Genomic DNA, 17,161 nt, shown 5'->3' with positions numbered 1-17,161 from the left:
GCTGACTGCCCTCTTGTGGTCACTCTGAACAGTGTTCCTAAAATAACCACAGTTTTTATCAAGTATTCCATATATATATAGACACATAGTCACTTATTTTAATTGATGGTAAAGAAAACATTTTTAATGATGTTATTGACCCCAATTTATGGAACATTTTCTAGGTTTTCAGAGACATACATTGAAGATCCCTATACATTTTAAAACACTTTTTTCTGTGTTAGTGGGATTATTATCGTATGCAAATTGTACTGCCACTTCTGATTAAAACAATGACAAAGAAGTTTGTTCACATATTGCATGTGTTTGTAGGTCCACATGCAATTCGCACAATACTAATGCAGAATGCACAAATAGAATGAAGGAAGACTTGTATCTCTTGTTTAGTGTAGTAATTTTCCCATGTTCACTTCAGCCACTGTTCTTTGTATTTTTTTCCTTCAGTATCATTTAGAAATAAGTAAGTTTGTCTTGTTCACATTAAGATAATTTGTTTTAAAAAGCAGGTACTTGGAAACACTGAAGTCAACAATGCTAAAAAAATGACTTGTTTTTTCTGGGTATATTTTATGGCTCAAAGTCCAAAAGTTTACAAAATGCACAACTGTGTACAAATGTGGGATGAAATACTTTCCAGGCTAGATGGTGAACCACTGTAGCTGGGAAGGTTTACAATTCCCAATTGAAACATGCTAGTAGTTGACAATCTTAAATGAATTTCCTTCTGTTTTATTAGTCCTGGGCCATATATTCATCGATCTTATCGGGGAAAAAAAAAAAAAAACAACTATTTCCACAAACATGTAGCACCTCTGCATTGTTTTAATGTAACTTTTCTCAACACAATATCAATTATAAAGTGATATTTTGCTGAAATACAGCCCACGACACTGCTCAGAATCGTATGATAGACCACTGCTGTGTTGGAGGATTCTCCCACACGTTCAAGATTTTTCACAAAGCAGAAAGCAGTTCCACGAAAAGTTCTTGGCCTCACCTGGAAACAAGGGGCCTAAGTCCCATTATGGAGCATAACTGTATACTAGCCTTTAGTTTCTGTCCACAAAAAGTCAAATGTTTGAAGAGCTGAAAGACAAACAGAAAGAAAAGCTCTGAGCTGGGATGCTGTTGCTCCCGAACGATGGCCTGTTCATACAGCACTTTACAAGGTACATGTGGCGACAGTTCAAAGCTACATTTCACTGTTTGTTTTCTACTATTTGAGTGGGCATATTGTCCACAACAACCGCACTCCAGCTTGAGGCTTTTTGTTACTTTTGTTTGCAGGCCTGACATCAATAAGCCCCAGACTGTGAGACCGTGATAGAGATTGTCTACAAGTCTCTATCGCGGTCTCATAGTCTCTATCCTTTATTAGCTGAACTCCAGCTTGCCAACACATAACTGCCAGCTTCCTTTTGTCAGTGCAGTATTAGACAGTTAGAGGCTCAACCTGGTGACAACAACAGCCAATCTCCAATACTGGAAGTGTTTATTATCTCGGAAAATCTTATCTGTAAATTTGATGGGAACATTCCCACTTGGAGGCAGTGGTAACCAGCTGTAAACAAAATACAAAACCATCAGTCAGCATGTTTTTTTCTTGGTTTGGCTGTTAATGTCAAAATCAATCAATCTTCTGGGGTAGGAGGGTAGAGCTATGCCAGGAATCTCACCATGACACCTAACTCATCAAAGTTGCCCAACTGGTACAATGAAACTAGCTGGAGCATGATGTGCCAAGCTGCTGTAGTACAGTTTATACATGGCCACACCTATACAAAGGGACTATTGGAAGTGCACTGGTTTATGGTCTAATGAAGTTCTCCTGTCTGTTTCCTCTCCAGAGAAGAAAGACACGGTGCTCCGGCAGGTTCGTCTGGACCCTTGCGACCTGCAACCCATCTTTGATGACATGCTGCACATCCTGAACCCAGAGGAGCTGCACGTCATCGAGGAGATCCCGGCCGCTGAGGACAAACTGGACCAACTTTTTGAGATTGCTGGAGTTAAGAGTCAAGAGGCCAGTCAGACGCTGCTAGACTCGGTCTACAGCCACCTGCCCGACCTGTTATAGTGGAGGAACGAGGAAGAAACCGCAAGTGGCAGGAGAATATGAAGGAATGTGTTTTACTAGAGGAATTAGTCAGGTGTGGTGTTGTTCAGATTAAGTTGGGTTGACATTTGATCTGATAGAGTTTGACTTATTATGTAATTTTGTCACGAGTCAAGCTTGGGGTTCTCTACTCCCTGCAATGAATTGCTCAGCTCTTTTCTGCTTCTTTACTCCTCTTTTCCTTCTTCTCTCATCCTGTGTGTACACTTTACTCCTTCAAAACTCCCACATCCTCCACCACAATACTCGTTCAGCGTAACAAAGTACTGTGACCTTAACCACAAGGCTCTAGAGCCTCCTAATTTTGATAAAAATGCTGGGTTCACAAGAAGCTGAGCACATGATGACTCCATGCAAAGACACAAATAGCACTTTCTTTCTCTTAAATGGCCAATGCCTTCATGCGTAAAGAATAATACCAGTGTTTCTTTTTGTTGTTTGTGCCAATCATTCAGACTTCTCTTGCCTTTACCATGATTTCAGTGTTAAAAATATTATTTAAGAGAGCAATTGTGGTTAAATGATTAGACAGACAGTTGTAAATAAGCTACGACACTGGTATTATTCTTTGATTTTAGGGTTCCTGTAACACATTCTCAGATGTTTTCGCCCAGGTGTGGACCAACCTGTAAGTCATGTGCCTGAACTTTTTCCTTTTTGAACCTTGTACACCCTTTTCCTTCCACCCCACCTGCACCTGGAGCAGATCGTGTGAGGGTAGCTCGTTCCCACCAGCAGGTAGCACGCGTAAGCTTAGATGCTCAACCTGCTGCTCTGGAACCAAAACCATATATCAAAATGTCAAAATAATCAAATTCTGGAGCATTATTTACCCTATCTGATGTTATGATATATCGTTTTGCCTTTGTCTATTTTGCTTTTTGACAAAAAGGCTGAACAGAGCAGGAGGTTTACAATGCTGACCGCCCCAGCCTGCTTCTCTGGAATCAAAGCCATAAATCTACAACAATTTAGATACATCACTTTGGAAGCTCCATCGCTGTTGGACCCACTGGAAGGATCCAATAAATACTTCTACCAGTACGCACATTCAGATCTCTGCTAGCTAGCCCTGTTTGCCTCAACAAATGTAGCGTTGATAAAGTGTTCTTGATGCATTTTGGAGCTTCATGTTGGATTTTGAACCAGAAATAGAGAAATAATAGAACACAGTGATTCTTTTTTTTCCATTCATGTTGCTACATGCTCTATGTAGTCAATATTTAAATGTAATAATGATGCACTAATTCTATTTACTATCGGAGAGACAGATATGTATATTCTGTGTCCTTTTTTGTTTCCTTTCTCATATTTTGAAATGCTGTTAACATTTGATTTTGTTGTAGTGTTTTTCTATATTTAGTTTTCTTTATCATGTTGTATTCTCTCTGTTAGCATTTTTGATTTTTCTTTCACGGGCATTCACATGTATTTACTGCCACTTGGTGTCACAAGGAGACCATAGTGAGATATAAGGTATGCATACTTCATACTCTACTTGAAGTCTGTCTACTTGGGTTACTTGATTTTCAATGAAGATAATGTACTCTTTCAGTTCCTCCTGCATCCAGTGCTCTCTCTTAAAACAATAATAGACCTAAAAAGCACCACCAAAAAGACTCATCAGTGTTCAGAGCCATGAGAGCTAATGTGGTGCTCGAGGTGAACTCTCACGGTTGATCTGACACAAGGGAAGATTTTGGGGTAACAATGGACTGACATATTTAAAGTATTCCAGACTGAGTGAGAAAGAGTGAAGGTTGTGCTGCTGTGGACTGCAGGGTGCGGACGAAGGTGATGGAGATGATTATGATGCATGATCTGACTCTCTCGTGCCGCGGAGTCTCAAACTGCAGGATTGGAGCTTTTCATTTTCTATGGAAGTCTGAACGGATGAGGGCGAGGTATGAAATGCACATGTGGCTTGAGTGGATGATTTCATCAAATTTCACGCGTGTAACCAATATGTTTACTACTATGTAACCTCTTAAAATCAATGAATTAAAGCTCAAAACATTTGTCATAACTTGCAGTGTGTAATTGTCTCATTTTAAGCTTTTTAATCATTTTGAAAAAGTCAATTCAAATCTTTGATCCTTATAATGACATGCCATAATTTAGCCAAAAAAGTCCTATTATATGACTAAAAATAGTTTGCATAACTTTCTACCTACACTTCTTTCCTTTTTGATTCTTTACCCTTCTTCCTGTTTGCTAGTCTAAAAGCTACGGATCCTCTGTAGGGTCAAAAAGAGCACTGTGTAAATCTGTACTCTCCGTATACAAACCAGGCTTCTGGATTTGCAGCCTGCAAACCAAAAACAACAAAAAGAGGCATGTGAAAATCTGTAAATCCCTGAGCCCACAGATGTGTAAATTGTGTGAACAGATCATAAAGTAAATTGCAAATCTGTGCGAACGTTTTACAAATTTGTTGAATTTCTGCATCTTTAAGTCTTTTGTGACGTTTCTTTTCCAATCTCTCACACACCTGCCGCGACTCATTGTTGTAAATCCCTCACTTTCTCATTGAAAAAGACCAGTGTGGCTCTAGTTACACACACTGATGTGGGACCAGTTTTTCAATAAGATTCTGGTACATGCGTGTGGGTGTGTAAATTCAATGCACCAGGCCAATGACTGACGGAAAGTCAGACTCACAAAGATGTCTCAGATAATCATCAGTTCACAATGGACCTGGTATTTATCTAGAAGAATAGAGGGCGTGCATGATATAACATATCCAGTGGCAGATGTATTGGAGGTCTTGGAAGCAGCAAGACTGGAAATTTTTGCTTCCTTATTTACAACCGTGCCTCAACTGAATTAAATGACAAACATTAGTTTCATGCTTTTCTTTTACAGTAAATTCCCAATTATTGTGCAATTTTCTAATTGAAATTTTTTTTTCTTAGATATCTAAGCTGGCTAACTTTGGCTAAGTCGACTGTACTGCTGTCATAAGTTATGTTGTCAAGATTAGTCACAGCTGTAAAACCACTGACAGCTGAAGTGAATCACAATGACAATCTTGTTACCTGTCAATTGGCAGGATGTATTACACAGCAGGGGAACAGTCAGTTCTTGAAGTTGTGGTATTGAAACCCATCCATCCATCCATCCATCCATTATCTATACACCGCTTAATCCTCACTAGGGTCGCGGGGGGGCTGGAGTCTATCCCAGCTGACTTGGGCGAAGGCAGGGGACACCCTAGACAGGTCACCAGTCTGTCGCAGGGCCACATACAAAGACAAACAATCACTCTCACATTTACACCTACGGGCAATTTAGAATAATCAATTAACCTCAGCATATTTTTGGACTGTGGGAGGAAGCCGGAGTACCCGGAGAAAACCCACGCATGCACAGGGAATACATGCAAACTCCATGCAGAAAGATCCCGGGAAAGCCGGGACGCGAACCAGGGATCTTCTCGCTGCAAGGCGAAAGTGCTAACCACTACGCCACTGTGCAGCCCGGTATTGAAATCAGTTAAAAAAAAAAAAAAAAAAAAAAAAAAAACAAGGTCAGTGTAAGGATCTGAACGATTCTGACAAGGGCCAAACTGTGTTGGCTACAAGAAAGCAAGTCTTGTGGGGTTTTTCGAGCACGAACAGGTTAGCAGATGGTACAAGGAAAGACAATTGGTGAACTGGGGACTGAATCATGGACGCCTAAGGCTCAGTGATGCATTTAGGGAGTGAAGGCTGGGCCGTCCCACAGAAGAGCATCTGTAGCACAATTTGCTGAACATCTTGATGCTGCTATGGTAAAAAGGTGTGAGGACACACACAAGTATTGCAACTTCCTGTGTATTGAGCTGCTTAGCCACAAATTGGTGCAAATGTCCATGTTGATACTTATCCACCCCTAAAAGTCCCTACAATAGGCAGACGAGCATCAGAACCAGACCATGGAGCCACAAAAGAAGGTGTCTGGTCTGATGAATCATGTTTTCATTTACATTACATGGGCAGCTTAATGTGTGTATTGTTTACCTGGGAAAGCAGCAGGATGTACTGTGGGAAGAAGCCTGGCCTCAACAGGCAATGTGATGTTAGCTGGGCAACTTGGGTCCTGATATTCATGTGGATGTCACTTTGACGCATAGCACCTAAACAGTATTGCAGATCATGTACACCCCTTTACAACACTGTGCTCTATACTGTTCCCTAAGGACTCCAGTTTTATGACATTCATAGGAGTGTCAGACAGCCAAAGCGGCGGCGGCGACCAATGAAGAAACCAGGGAATCAGAGAAGATTCAAATCCGTATTTTCTTTTTATTGTTGTTTGTACACCATAATGCCAGACAATATACTAGCATGTTCCTCTAACCAAATAAAAGAAGAAGCCCGTGGCACTTCTCTCCACTGACTTAAATACCCTGTGCCTACCAGGCCTATACCACCTGAGAGGTAAACCCCCAAACACACCCACATAAATAGATATTACATATTTACATAAAACCCAATGCAGACTACAAATATACACTCAATAAGCATAACCAACCTAAACCCCATTTAATAAATAATGCTTTAATAATGCTTTTGCCCGGACATCCTGGGAGGAAGAGGACAAGCAGAGGTAAGTTTTGCTACCAGTACACCAATAAACTAACATTACATTTGCACAGTTTGGTTAAATTGTACACCTTGCCTCTTTCCACCACACCATCTACTGCCATGAATCACCTGCTACCTTTGTTCACAGGTGAAGGCCCTGATGGAACTGTATGGCATCACAGCTGCAAAGCATGTGCTCCAATCAAACTAATAAACAAACAAATCACAACATACACCTAAATAAATCATTTTACAAATGAAAGAGCGTGTTGGTTTTTATTTCAATGTACTAATTAAAACCAAATGTTCTAATGTTGTTTTACTCTACTGCTGGGCAGTTTGCGCTTCACCTCAGGTTACTGGTGTAAAAGAGTCAGCAGCTCAATGTGGGTCAGACATGGTTCAACCTTAATGGCAATTTAAACTCAACACAAACTGTAATGAGACAACATGGTGCTAACTGGACACTTGAGACTTGTTTCCTCTGGCAAAACAGGTTTCTTGTTAATTTTGTTGGCTTCTTAAAGTAAATAGCAATTATTGTCATCCTAGCATGCCTATAATTAAATCACACCAGTGATTCACAACTATCAAACAAACCAGAAGAGATCACTGAAAATGAATACCAAACTGCTGTCCTGTATTGTCACACCTGATGCTTGGATGCTTTTGTTCCTTTCTGATTTTTTTTCTCTTGTTATGTAATGCTGTCTGTCATTATGTTATTAGTATATCAGTCTTATGTTTATTTAACTTAGTCAATTTTATTCCACTGCATGTATATCCTGTTTGCAGGTTTGGGATGACAATAAACTTGGCTTGAGTTGATAAACTTGAAACTGTTGCACAGAAGCTGTAATAAACTCAATGCACAACCAGGCTGCTCAGCAGTGAGTAAATGTAAATTTTTCCAGTGCTGTATAATGAATACATATTTTTTCAGGGTCACATCAGCAACACAAATAAATGTCCCAAAAATGTCCAAAAGACATTGCAAAACCGAAAGACATTTGCTCCATAGTGCTGTCAGATGTGCTAATTTGATTTGCTTCAATTTATCATAGTTGTCATTTGTAAAACAGCACATTATGTCATAGTGTTCTTTGCTTTTCTGTATATTTCCCTTGTATAAGGGAAGGTTTAAACTCAAATTTACTTTGCAACTTCTGTGATCTTCTGTCTCAGCAAATAAACACACCAGACTTGACACTTTTTTCAAGAATTTCTATATTAATTTGGCTTTAGGTATGTGAGCCTGATGGGAGGAGAAAAGTGATTTGATCAGATATCAGTTGTCAAAAGGAAATCATCTAATTCAGACTAAAGAGTGTTTGCTGTTGCCCAAGCTAAGGTCTAAAGCTATAGAAGTAGATCCACTAAACAGTGGTTTTAAATTACACTTAATGACAAGCAGGAAAGAAGAAAATGTGATCAGAGAGGAGCCAAGTCTCAGATTGTTACTGGAAGTACAGAGAAACCTGCAGAGCAAGTCCTCCAGCTTTGATGCTGAGTGGAGGTTGTGTTTGCTCTTGCTATGTGTCAGTGCCACTGTGTATGGTGGACTCTATGGAGTCTGTTGCTGAGATTGACCAAACACAGACAGACTTAGGCAGGGGTTTGGTGTCCTGTCTGAGGGTATTTTCAAGTTGACAGAGGCAGAGTCAAAAGAAGAACCTGCTGACTTCTGAGCTCTGCCATTCCTGTTTGTGAATACGGGCTATTCCAGCTACTCTATCCTCTTTGTCCCTTTTGTTCTCCCACGCTGTCAGAATCACTTCATTCTCGATTTCAGTGTGACTGCTATTGTCCAGTGATCTATAGGTTTGTGTTCTCTGGGCCAATCAGCCCCTAGACCCGATTTCTTTAAATTAAATTCATTGTGATTCTGTATTGCTCCCTTTCCCTTAAATCTGCTCCACCAGCATTGAGACTCTGGGAGGGACTTGGATGTTGCTCTGACATCCCTTCTCACTGAGTCAAACTGCCAAAATACCTTTTTTTTTAGCTCACTTTTCAGCTATAAATTTACCCTTTTACTCTCAAATGATGTGTCATTATTGAACTTAAAAAGTGGGCAGTTACATATATCAAACAGTCATTTTCATCTTTCAACTTGCATGACACTTAATGCCTAACTATCCTGCCAGGTTGTGTAAAGTGAGGCCTTCATGCTCAAACCACATGTTCAAATCAATATCAAAGTAAAAGGAGTTATGAAAGATGATTTGGAGAAAGGCACATGGTATCCAACGAAACTGATGTTGTATTTGCGGTATTTTTGAAACTCTGGGATTTCTGGCTTTTAAAGGAAATACAAATATCATTGTAATATTATACACACTATTTTCTTTCTTTGTTGTCTTGGTACACCTCTGGTAATTTGGTTTATTTTTTATCTTCTAGTGTACTGCAGCGTCCATATTGGAATTGGTCTTACATTATGATTGCATGAATCTATGATTACCTTGGATCGACTTATTGTTTCAGGCAAACGCAACAACAATTTATGATTGCTATAAGTCATCCCCATGTCATAGACTTTGCCCTTGAACTGTCATGATTACTACATTTACTAAATGGTTTTTACACTTGAACATAACATTACATAGTTTAAGGGCTTTTGTTGAAACTTCTGCCATTTTCATAATAACTGGGAGGACTATAAAGGGGAATAATTACCCCTCAGATGTGGTGACCTAGGAGCATAGAGGTGATTTCCACAGGACAGACCAAACCCCTGCAGGTTCTACATACACAATAGTGTAGATTAAAACATTATTCTATCACACAACACAAATCTAAAGTTTTCTTAAAGATTAAACTGCAACTTTGATGACAGAAACAGCCCCAGGTGTGTCCCAGACCTGGCAGTGGTTTTTACTATTTATAGACAAACATGCAACTGGCGGCTACATCAAAGTTGAAAACCAAGAACCAGTTCTGCATTGGAACGAATTCATAATTTGTTGCTGGTTTGTTGCTAAACAAACCAGCAATTATGTAGAGTTGCTGTTGTTGTTGGATGTCCCTGGTGTTGTGGGGAAGAACAAAAGTATCCATTGTGTTCGGAGGAAGCTTTATTTAACTGAATGAAGTTATACAATTTACACTTGTAGTTTTATGTCAGCACCTTGATCTGTTAGGGGAAAATGTCATGTAGGATTTATTGATCAAGTTCTTTGTATGATCTCATGCTCTAGTTTTTAATTTTTATCTTCTTTTACACTTAAACAAACACACAATATCAATCATCTGTACTGTAGTTGTGTCCAAGATTCCTCCCCAATCACTACCTGGTGCTGTGTTTTATTTCTGCCACTTTATTTGAATGTCTGAAATCTCTGTGTAAAAACCCATTCACCATGTATTTAAACTCAAAAAGGGGACCTATTCTATTTTTTAAAACAATGCGAACTTTACATTTTATGCTTAATTTTTTCTACTCATGTTTATATTTTTAGGACCTATTTTTCTAAGATTTTCAATGGGAGCAGCTGTAACGTAAGCAACTTCCCCTTCAGGGATCAGTGAAGAATTTCAGATTCTAATTCTGATTCTGTTCCCGCCACTTAAATGCATGGTTACAAGATTAAATAAAAAGGAATCTAATTTAGTAATTTAGATAAAGCTTTCAAGCTGCAAACATGATTGTGAAAGGTTGGTTTGACATAACTATGTTGATAATTGCATCAATTAAACATTGTGTGCAATTTAAATTCATATTTCTGTATTAGTTGATCCAAAATGTCATTCAGATTGAGTTAACTCAATGAGCTTGGTTCAGTAACTTGTTTTCTACTTTGCTTGACGTGAGGGTTTCAGGTTTATGAGACAGTCAAGCCTCGTCATTAAAAAATACCTTTGACTGTAAATGAAAAACTATTTCCTCAACTCAGTGTAGTTTGTTGGCTGAACATAATTGTATTAGAAGTTGGCACAACTCAAAAAAGATTGACTGTTGTGTTAATTTTTGTTGCTGTTGAGCTGAAACATTATTTTTCCAACAGTGAAATACAAAAAGTATCTTCTATCTAATTTAAATCATCCCATAGTTCAGTGATTCACATCTGCCAGATGGACAATGGGAATGTAAGAATTCTGCAGCTCAGTGATGATGATACCAGTTTGACATCTCAGCTTACTGCTGAATACAGAGCAAACCCTCCACATTCTGCTATACTACATAGATAAGTGTCACATTTGTTCAGAATTGGAATTTCTCCTATTTGTCTTGGAGGTTGGATGTGTTTTCTGTGCTTTTGATGGGTGAGTCTTGCTCAATGCATCTGAATGTCGGGGTTTTCCATATTTGTATCCAACAAATGGATACACATAAATGATGTCTAGATGAATTCCGCATACATAGAAAGTATTAAATGAACAACGTAACTGAAATTTTGTGATTTATGGCTTTGAAGATTTGCATGGGACCTTTGACTGCTTTGCCTGACAGTGGATTTATCTGAATTTAAATCTTGCTCCCAGTGACGCTGTGCCAAAGTCTCCCTGATGCTTTGTGATATCAACTTACCAATAAATTGTTCCCAAATTTCTCAGATCAGGAAATATCCCTTCTGAAAACCAAATAATGAGTAAATCTGCATTCTTGTAAGATTTTTATCTCAGTTTCACACACATTTGATGAAAGGCAAAAAGGAAAGCTGATCATACTGAACGAGGAAATTGAAGGAATAATTAAACCTGCTGCGTCACTGCCAGCTCAGTGTTACTATATTTCAGGAAGTTTTGTTGCGCTGCATGTTTCTCATAGTTCAGCATACGGGTTTGACAGCCTCTCTGGTCTGCTACTGTTCTGCAGAGCGTCTTTCAAACACATACAGGGAATAATTACAGCAGAGCAGACAGAAGAGTCATGGTAAGGAGGCTGATTTACACTTTTCTTTCCCCTTGGGAACAGGCTGACTTTCAGTAATGGTATTTTTCAATGGAATGGGCTGTTTACACTGTGACCTCTTATCTGATTATGTACGTTGCATTGTGTGTTGGTGTTTCTGCATGAGCGTGAACTAACAGTGAAGTCAGTTTGTTTGCTTTGACTCCTCTGCATCATTAACTCGAGCTGTGTGGTATTTACTGTCTGTTCAGGGTGACTTTATAGGATAGTGTCAGCTCAGTCACACTGATATTGTCCTGACAAAGGCTGCACTCATCATGGAGAATGATTTCTTGACATGAAAGTGAGTAAAAACAATCACTTTTATTTGTCTTTGGGAATACATGCGTGTTTCCACAAGCTGGAATACAGAGTGGAATTACTGCAGGATGACTTTGAAATGATTCCTCTTTAGCCCAGATTAAAGGGAGTATTTGTATTTTACACTCTCTTCTGTGAAAGTTTGGCTCGCCAACACTACGAGGCGTCAGTAATAATGTTTATACTGACATTTAGTTGAAACTGTTAACCAAAATTAGTTTGATTTAACGAAGTGAAACTAAAGTGACGATGCTGTGAGCACTTTGCCTTTTAGACAGCTCAAATTCTCACTGGTATACTTGAACACAGTTTTTTTAAGAATCTTTGAGAAGAAGCTAAAATTCCTCTGTGATTTAATTCGTCAGTGTCTCCTGTCACTTCACATAATTCCAGGCTGACGTTTGGGAGCCATAATGTCTGCAGAAAGACTCATTATGTCTTGTGTTGGTTGAATGTTTTGGGTTTGTGTTCACGTTGCAAAATGATTTTGATCAGAGGCTTCATCAACGGTTTTGCATGATGGTTTATATAAAAACACAAAGATTTTACAAAGCACTCTTTGTATATATGTGATAGTATAGTAAATATTGCAATATACACAATGAGTCTAATCAAGCACAATTTCAAAATACTCTAAATTTCTATTTTAACTATGATATTATCACTGGTTGATTATTCTTAGAGAATTAGAAAGTGCTATATGATATTTATTTGTCATTCTGGAATGATAATGACCAATGCTTTGCATTTCACCCTTTTAAAACCTTCATATTGCTCATACTGCTGGGTGGTCGAGGCTATTGAGATAAATGCATACGATACTTGTAACTAAACTTGCCAGAAAATGATGGATGAACAGTTGGCAAAGGGCAACATGAAGGCAGACAAGGGTAGAGTAGTGCAAGACAATTATGTTTAATGTCAATAGGTGTGCATTCAAAAACACCAAGGAGAAAGTAAAGGCTTCTGATACAAGACGAGGCTAAAAGAATGACTTGTATGAACAACATGATTATATTACCTTGGTATATTCTGTTGCATCAAATATCTTTAATTTTAGAATGGTAATGGCTAATTCAAAAGTCTTTTTGTCTTATTGTTGACTATGTTTTTTTCTAGAACATACAGTATACTAAAGAAGTGAGCACAACAAATGATCCAAGACAACTTTTGAAAAAAATTGCACTGTTTTAAAGTTGACAAATATAGTATTTTCTCTTAACAGTCTAAGACAAGTACTTTAAAAACACTTAACTGAAAATACAGCTACAATACTTATTTTTCATATTATATTGTTCATACATATTCTAACCTTTTATACTTTCACTGTGCCTTATTGTATTGTAGTGTAATGCGCTGCTGGATACCTCAATTTCCTTCGAGCTTAATAAAGTATATTTTGATTTTGATTTGATTCCATGAATGTTGTTATAAAATGACCTGGACACTGGAACTTTCTCAGATTTGGACATATCTGTTACATGGCTCCACGTGAAAGAAAAAACATAAAGACTGAAAGATACTGCTTGTGAGACTTTACAAAGCTAAAAAAAAAAGGAATGATGCAAGAAGATCAGTGGCCAACTCGAAATCAGTGGAGACATAGTTACAGCAGTAATCAGAAAACATAAGTTCTAAAAAAGAGTTTATATAAGTTTTCTTTTAGTTCCCAGACGGTTTTTCTTAAAGACAGGATCAGTTTCTCTGATGACGTTTTCAAAATGTTTGCCAAATGCTGCATTTTTAGGTAACATTGCGGGAATGTTTTATAGGTTCCTATAAAGGTTCCTAGGGTGCAGATCACAAACAAAGAAATACATGTTGCAAGATATACAAGGATCATTTGAGCTGTGAATCATGCAAAGCTAATTACAAAAAAAACACCAACCAAGAATTACTGTTTCTTTCTTTCTTTCTTGTTATAGTTCATATTTTTAATTAACTGGCCTAAGTTTCTAGTTTAAATCAGTTTTCACATTGACACATTGTGTGTTTTGATGGAAACAGGAAACATTTCATTGACTGCATTTTTTCATGTCTGGGTCGCCATAATCTTTGGGTAAAGAGCTCACAACAGATTCTTTTCTAACATATGAATGAGACTTTAAATCACATGACAACAGCTCATTGTCGAGTGCTGCACCTGTTCTCTGATGCTAACAACTTTTAATGACATGTTCCTCGCACTGATGTCCGGACTGACAGCAGGATAATGCTGTTGTTTCATTTCGTGTCACTTTAAGGTGTTGAATTACCTCGACAAAAATGGAATTGTATGTGCTACTGGAAGCGCACATTCTATATCTTCATGTACATATGCATGTGTTTCTAAACTAGTCTCTTTTCTGGCGTCTTAGACATGAAGAATCTTCCTCTGATGTGCCGCCCAGCAACACTGGATCTCGTTGACTCACAGTCAGTACTATGTGGAAGCTTCTCTGTTCAGTGCAATTAATGTTAACTTGAGGAGCAACAGCCATAAAAGGTGAGCCCACTGGAACAATATGGGGTTTATATGAGAGTATACTGTAGTATGTGAATTAAATTTTCATCATTTTTCATTTGGACTGTATTCTACTGAAAACACTGAGTAGTGGGATGTAACAACTGGAATCAGTTACTGTAACTAATTATGCTTTTTGGAATTTCGAAAATCCAACTTCTTGAAGCCAAAATGCTATTTGAAAAAAACAAAAAGACTAAAAAAGCAAATAGAAAACTATATACAGTACACAGTGAGTACACTCCTGTCCAACATCAGTAATTTCAAACGAGTTCAAACTGTTGCATATCGCAACAATTGCATTATTTCAAAGTTGACAAGTAAGTTTCTTCTAATGAACAATCAAACCTAAATATGTTGAAAAACTGTATTGAAAATACAGGCCTCAAATTTGAAAATCAGTGCATCACTAAATACACCAATTATTGCTCAAACTAAGGTGTGCGCTACTTTGAATTCCAGTTAGCCAAACTGCACAAACATGGTTATAAAATGACCAGTTGTCATCTTCCAAAAATGACACCATACATAGTGTATCACTTTCACAATCTGCATCTGATAAACAAAAAGGGGAAATGGTTTACACTTGGCACAATTCTTATCAACGGAGTTTCTGTAAATATATTACATAACTTGAGTCCCTATAGATGGCATCCAAGAAAAATAAACTCCTGCTTCCTCTTCAACACTAAACCTGCACGATTAAACAAGCCAGATAAATACTCAAAGGGCATGCTTTGGTCAAATCAGACCCTTTTAAATTTTTTTAGTTGTGATTGGATCCAGCATGTCTGATGTGAACCTGACCGTGACTATCACAGTGAAAGCATAGTCCTGACAGTGAAGCACAAAGGCTGCATGAGGGCAAAAGGCACTGAGTAGACGGCATAATGAATGTCTGCAGATTAACCACAATAATGGCTGAAGAAGAATGTTCCAGCATTACAATGATCCAAAACACACTGCCAAAATCACCCAAGAGTTTCTAAAGAAGGAAACGGTGAAACCTAGGACCTGGCCAAGTATGTCGTCAGACTAGACTCCAGTTGAAATCATTTAGGGTGTTTTGGAGAGAAGGGTAGAACAACACAACCCCTCCAGCAATGAGCAACGATATGTACGTAAACTGTATATCACTTTAGTGTTGCAAACTGGAGGAGGCTAATGTGGGCAGTCCTGGTTCCAGAAGTAAAAATCCTATTCATGTTTATATAAACAGCTGATTCACAGTTGGATCTTTTGTAGACAATAAAATACAAAAAAAAGTGCAAAACTGTACAAAAACATAAGGGGTGAAGCTAACTACACCTCCAAAGGGACATTTTGGCAAGACACATCAATTTACCTAGCTGTCATATCCACGTCTGTTAGCTTTAAATATTGGGGTCAACTGTAGCAGAATTCAGCTACTATGATGCCACATTATGTTAACAACGGCAGCGACAACAATGCATTTTAAATGTGTTGATTCTTCCCTCTGCAATTGGCACCTGAGAAACAAAACTGAAACGGTTAAAACTGGCAGAGTTGTGTCTTTCTCTGTGAAGCAACACTGAGTTGTTACATGAAGAGATTTCAAGAATGAGGAATAAACGTATGTGAATCTTTGTACCTCTGTTGATTGGCATCTGAACAGCAGCTTTGTACTATTTTCTCATCTTTCTCTAACTTTCTTGGAAGGAATGGAAATATCCAAGAATGTCTTGGTCATCTTGGCCCTTGCAGTGACACTTATTTTGGAAACAAGGACATTCGATGAATATTCAAGAATCGCTTTACCGGTAGGCCAACGGTCTTTATTAATCAGAAAATATGACAGTTGTGCATGATCCAAGGTTTTAGTTAATAATCATGTAAATTATGAATGTTTCTTTTTGTCCAAGGAAAATCATGATGAACACTTTCTACCTCACACCCGGCAGAGAAGGGAAGGTCAGTCAGATTACTGAATAGGAATTTAATATTTTAAATTTTGATAATTTTAAATTTTTGGGAGATACACTTATGCAATTACTCATTGAGAATAAATCAGAGGATTTATACTACTCTCATAATCCATCGATTAAATATGCAAAATGCAATGTCAATATTATCTTATAAGGATCAAGGGTTTGAAGGTTTAAAGAAGTCGTAAATTAATCATAAATCATTAATCAAGTCCACTGAACACGAGGAAAAATTCAGAATAGTAAAATGATGCAATAAGTGGAGCACAAAAACAGACAGAAATTTGACTAAAATGTTAAAAACAATAGAGAAGTCAATCAATTACATTTATTTCGTGTAAAAAGATAAGAATGATAAAATTAAGTAAATAAAATCAGTCAAAAGTCCGACTAAAATCTACGTCTTAAATGTTTGCTTTTGAAAATATCAACATTTCACACACATCACAGTCTGAAATACAATTTGAACATAAGTTTAGGCTGGGTTAGATGGTCTTCAGAACACAAAATTATGCTCAAAGCACAAAACTAGGCTTAAAAAACCCCTCACAAACAACAAATACAATGGATCAAAGGGGCATAAAGTGAACAATCAACAACAGATCTCGATCTGGAAACCACTTAGGAGGGGATTGCTGAATGACAACAGTGAGGATCAATTATCACAGGTTTTATACACTGGAAGCCCCTCCTACAGGGAACAAACCATTCATGGTTCACTATCAATTAAGACTCGTGGTTAATATTTCTGTTCAAAAACAACATAAACAGTTTGTAATTATTATTTACACATTTTAAACATGGACATATTAA

At 37.8% G+C, this 17,161-nt stretch overlaps 2 protein-coding genes across 4 annotated transcripts in view; both read left to right on the top strand.

Moving 5' to 3' along the window:
* The window catches only part of tnfrsf21 (tumor necrosis factor receptor superfamily, member 21), a 67,249-nt gene extending 63,107 nt beyond the window's left edge, over window positions 1–4,142 (top strand). Inside the window, exon 6 of the mRNA XM_023278561.3 lies at window positions 1,848–4,142. Coding sequence (XP_023134329.2) covers window positions 1,848–2,077 — 230 coding nt within the window. The 3' untranslated portion in view covers window positions 2,078–4,142. The remainder of the gene's footprint in view (window positions 1–1,847) is intronic.
* Window positions 4,143–11,427: 7,285 nt separating this feature from the next.
* The window catches only part of LOC111574108 (adhesion G protein-coupled receptor F5-like), a 30,750-nt gene continuing 25,016 nt past the window's right edge, over window positions 11,428–17,161 (top strand). The window contains exons 1-5 of one of the 3 annotated variants that reach the window (XM_055015982.1): window positions 11,505–11,560; window positions 11,791–11,882; window positions 14,257–14,384; window positions 16,083–16,183; window positions 16,286–16,334. In XM_055015982.1, coding sequence (XP_054871957.1) covers window positions 16,085–16,183; window positions 16,286–16,334 — 148 coding nt within the window. In that variant the 5' untranslated portion in view covers window positions 11,505–11,560; window positions 11,791–11,882; window positions 14,257–14,384; window positions 16,083–16,084. Of the gene's footprint in view, window positions 11,561–11,651; window positions 11,671–11,790; window positions 11,883–14,256; window positions 14,385–16,082; window positions 16,184–16,285; window positions 16,335–17,161 lie in introns of those variants that run through there. The other 2 variants (XM_055015983.1, XM_035952069.2) reach the window with 2 other exon arrangements.

Source organism: Amphiprion ocellaris, chromosome 12 (genome assembly GCF_022539595.1).
Source record: "Amphiprion ocellaris isolate individual 3 ecotype Okinawa chromosome 12, ASM2253959v1, whole genome shotgun sequence".
Classification (NCBI taxonomy): Eukaryota; Metazoa; Chordata; class Actinopteri; family Pomacentridae; genus Amphiprion; species Amphiprion ocellaris.
Note: the sequence above shows the minus strand (reverse complement) of the source record. Positions and strands in the feature narration are given on the sequence as shown.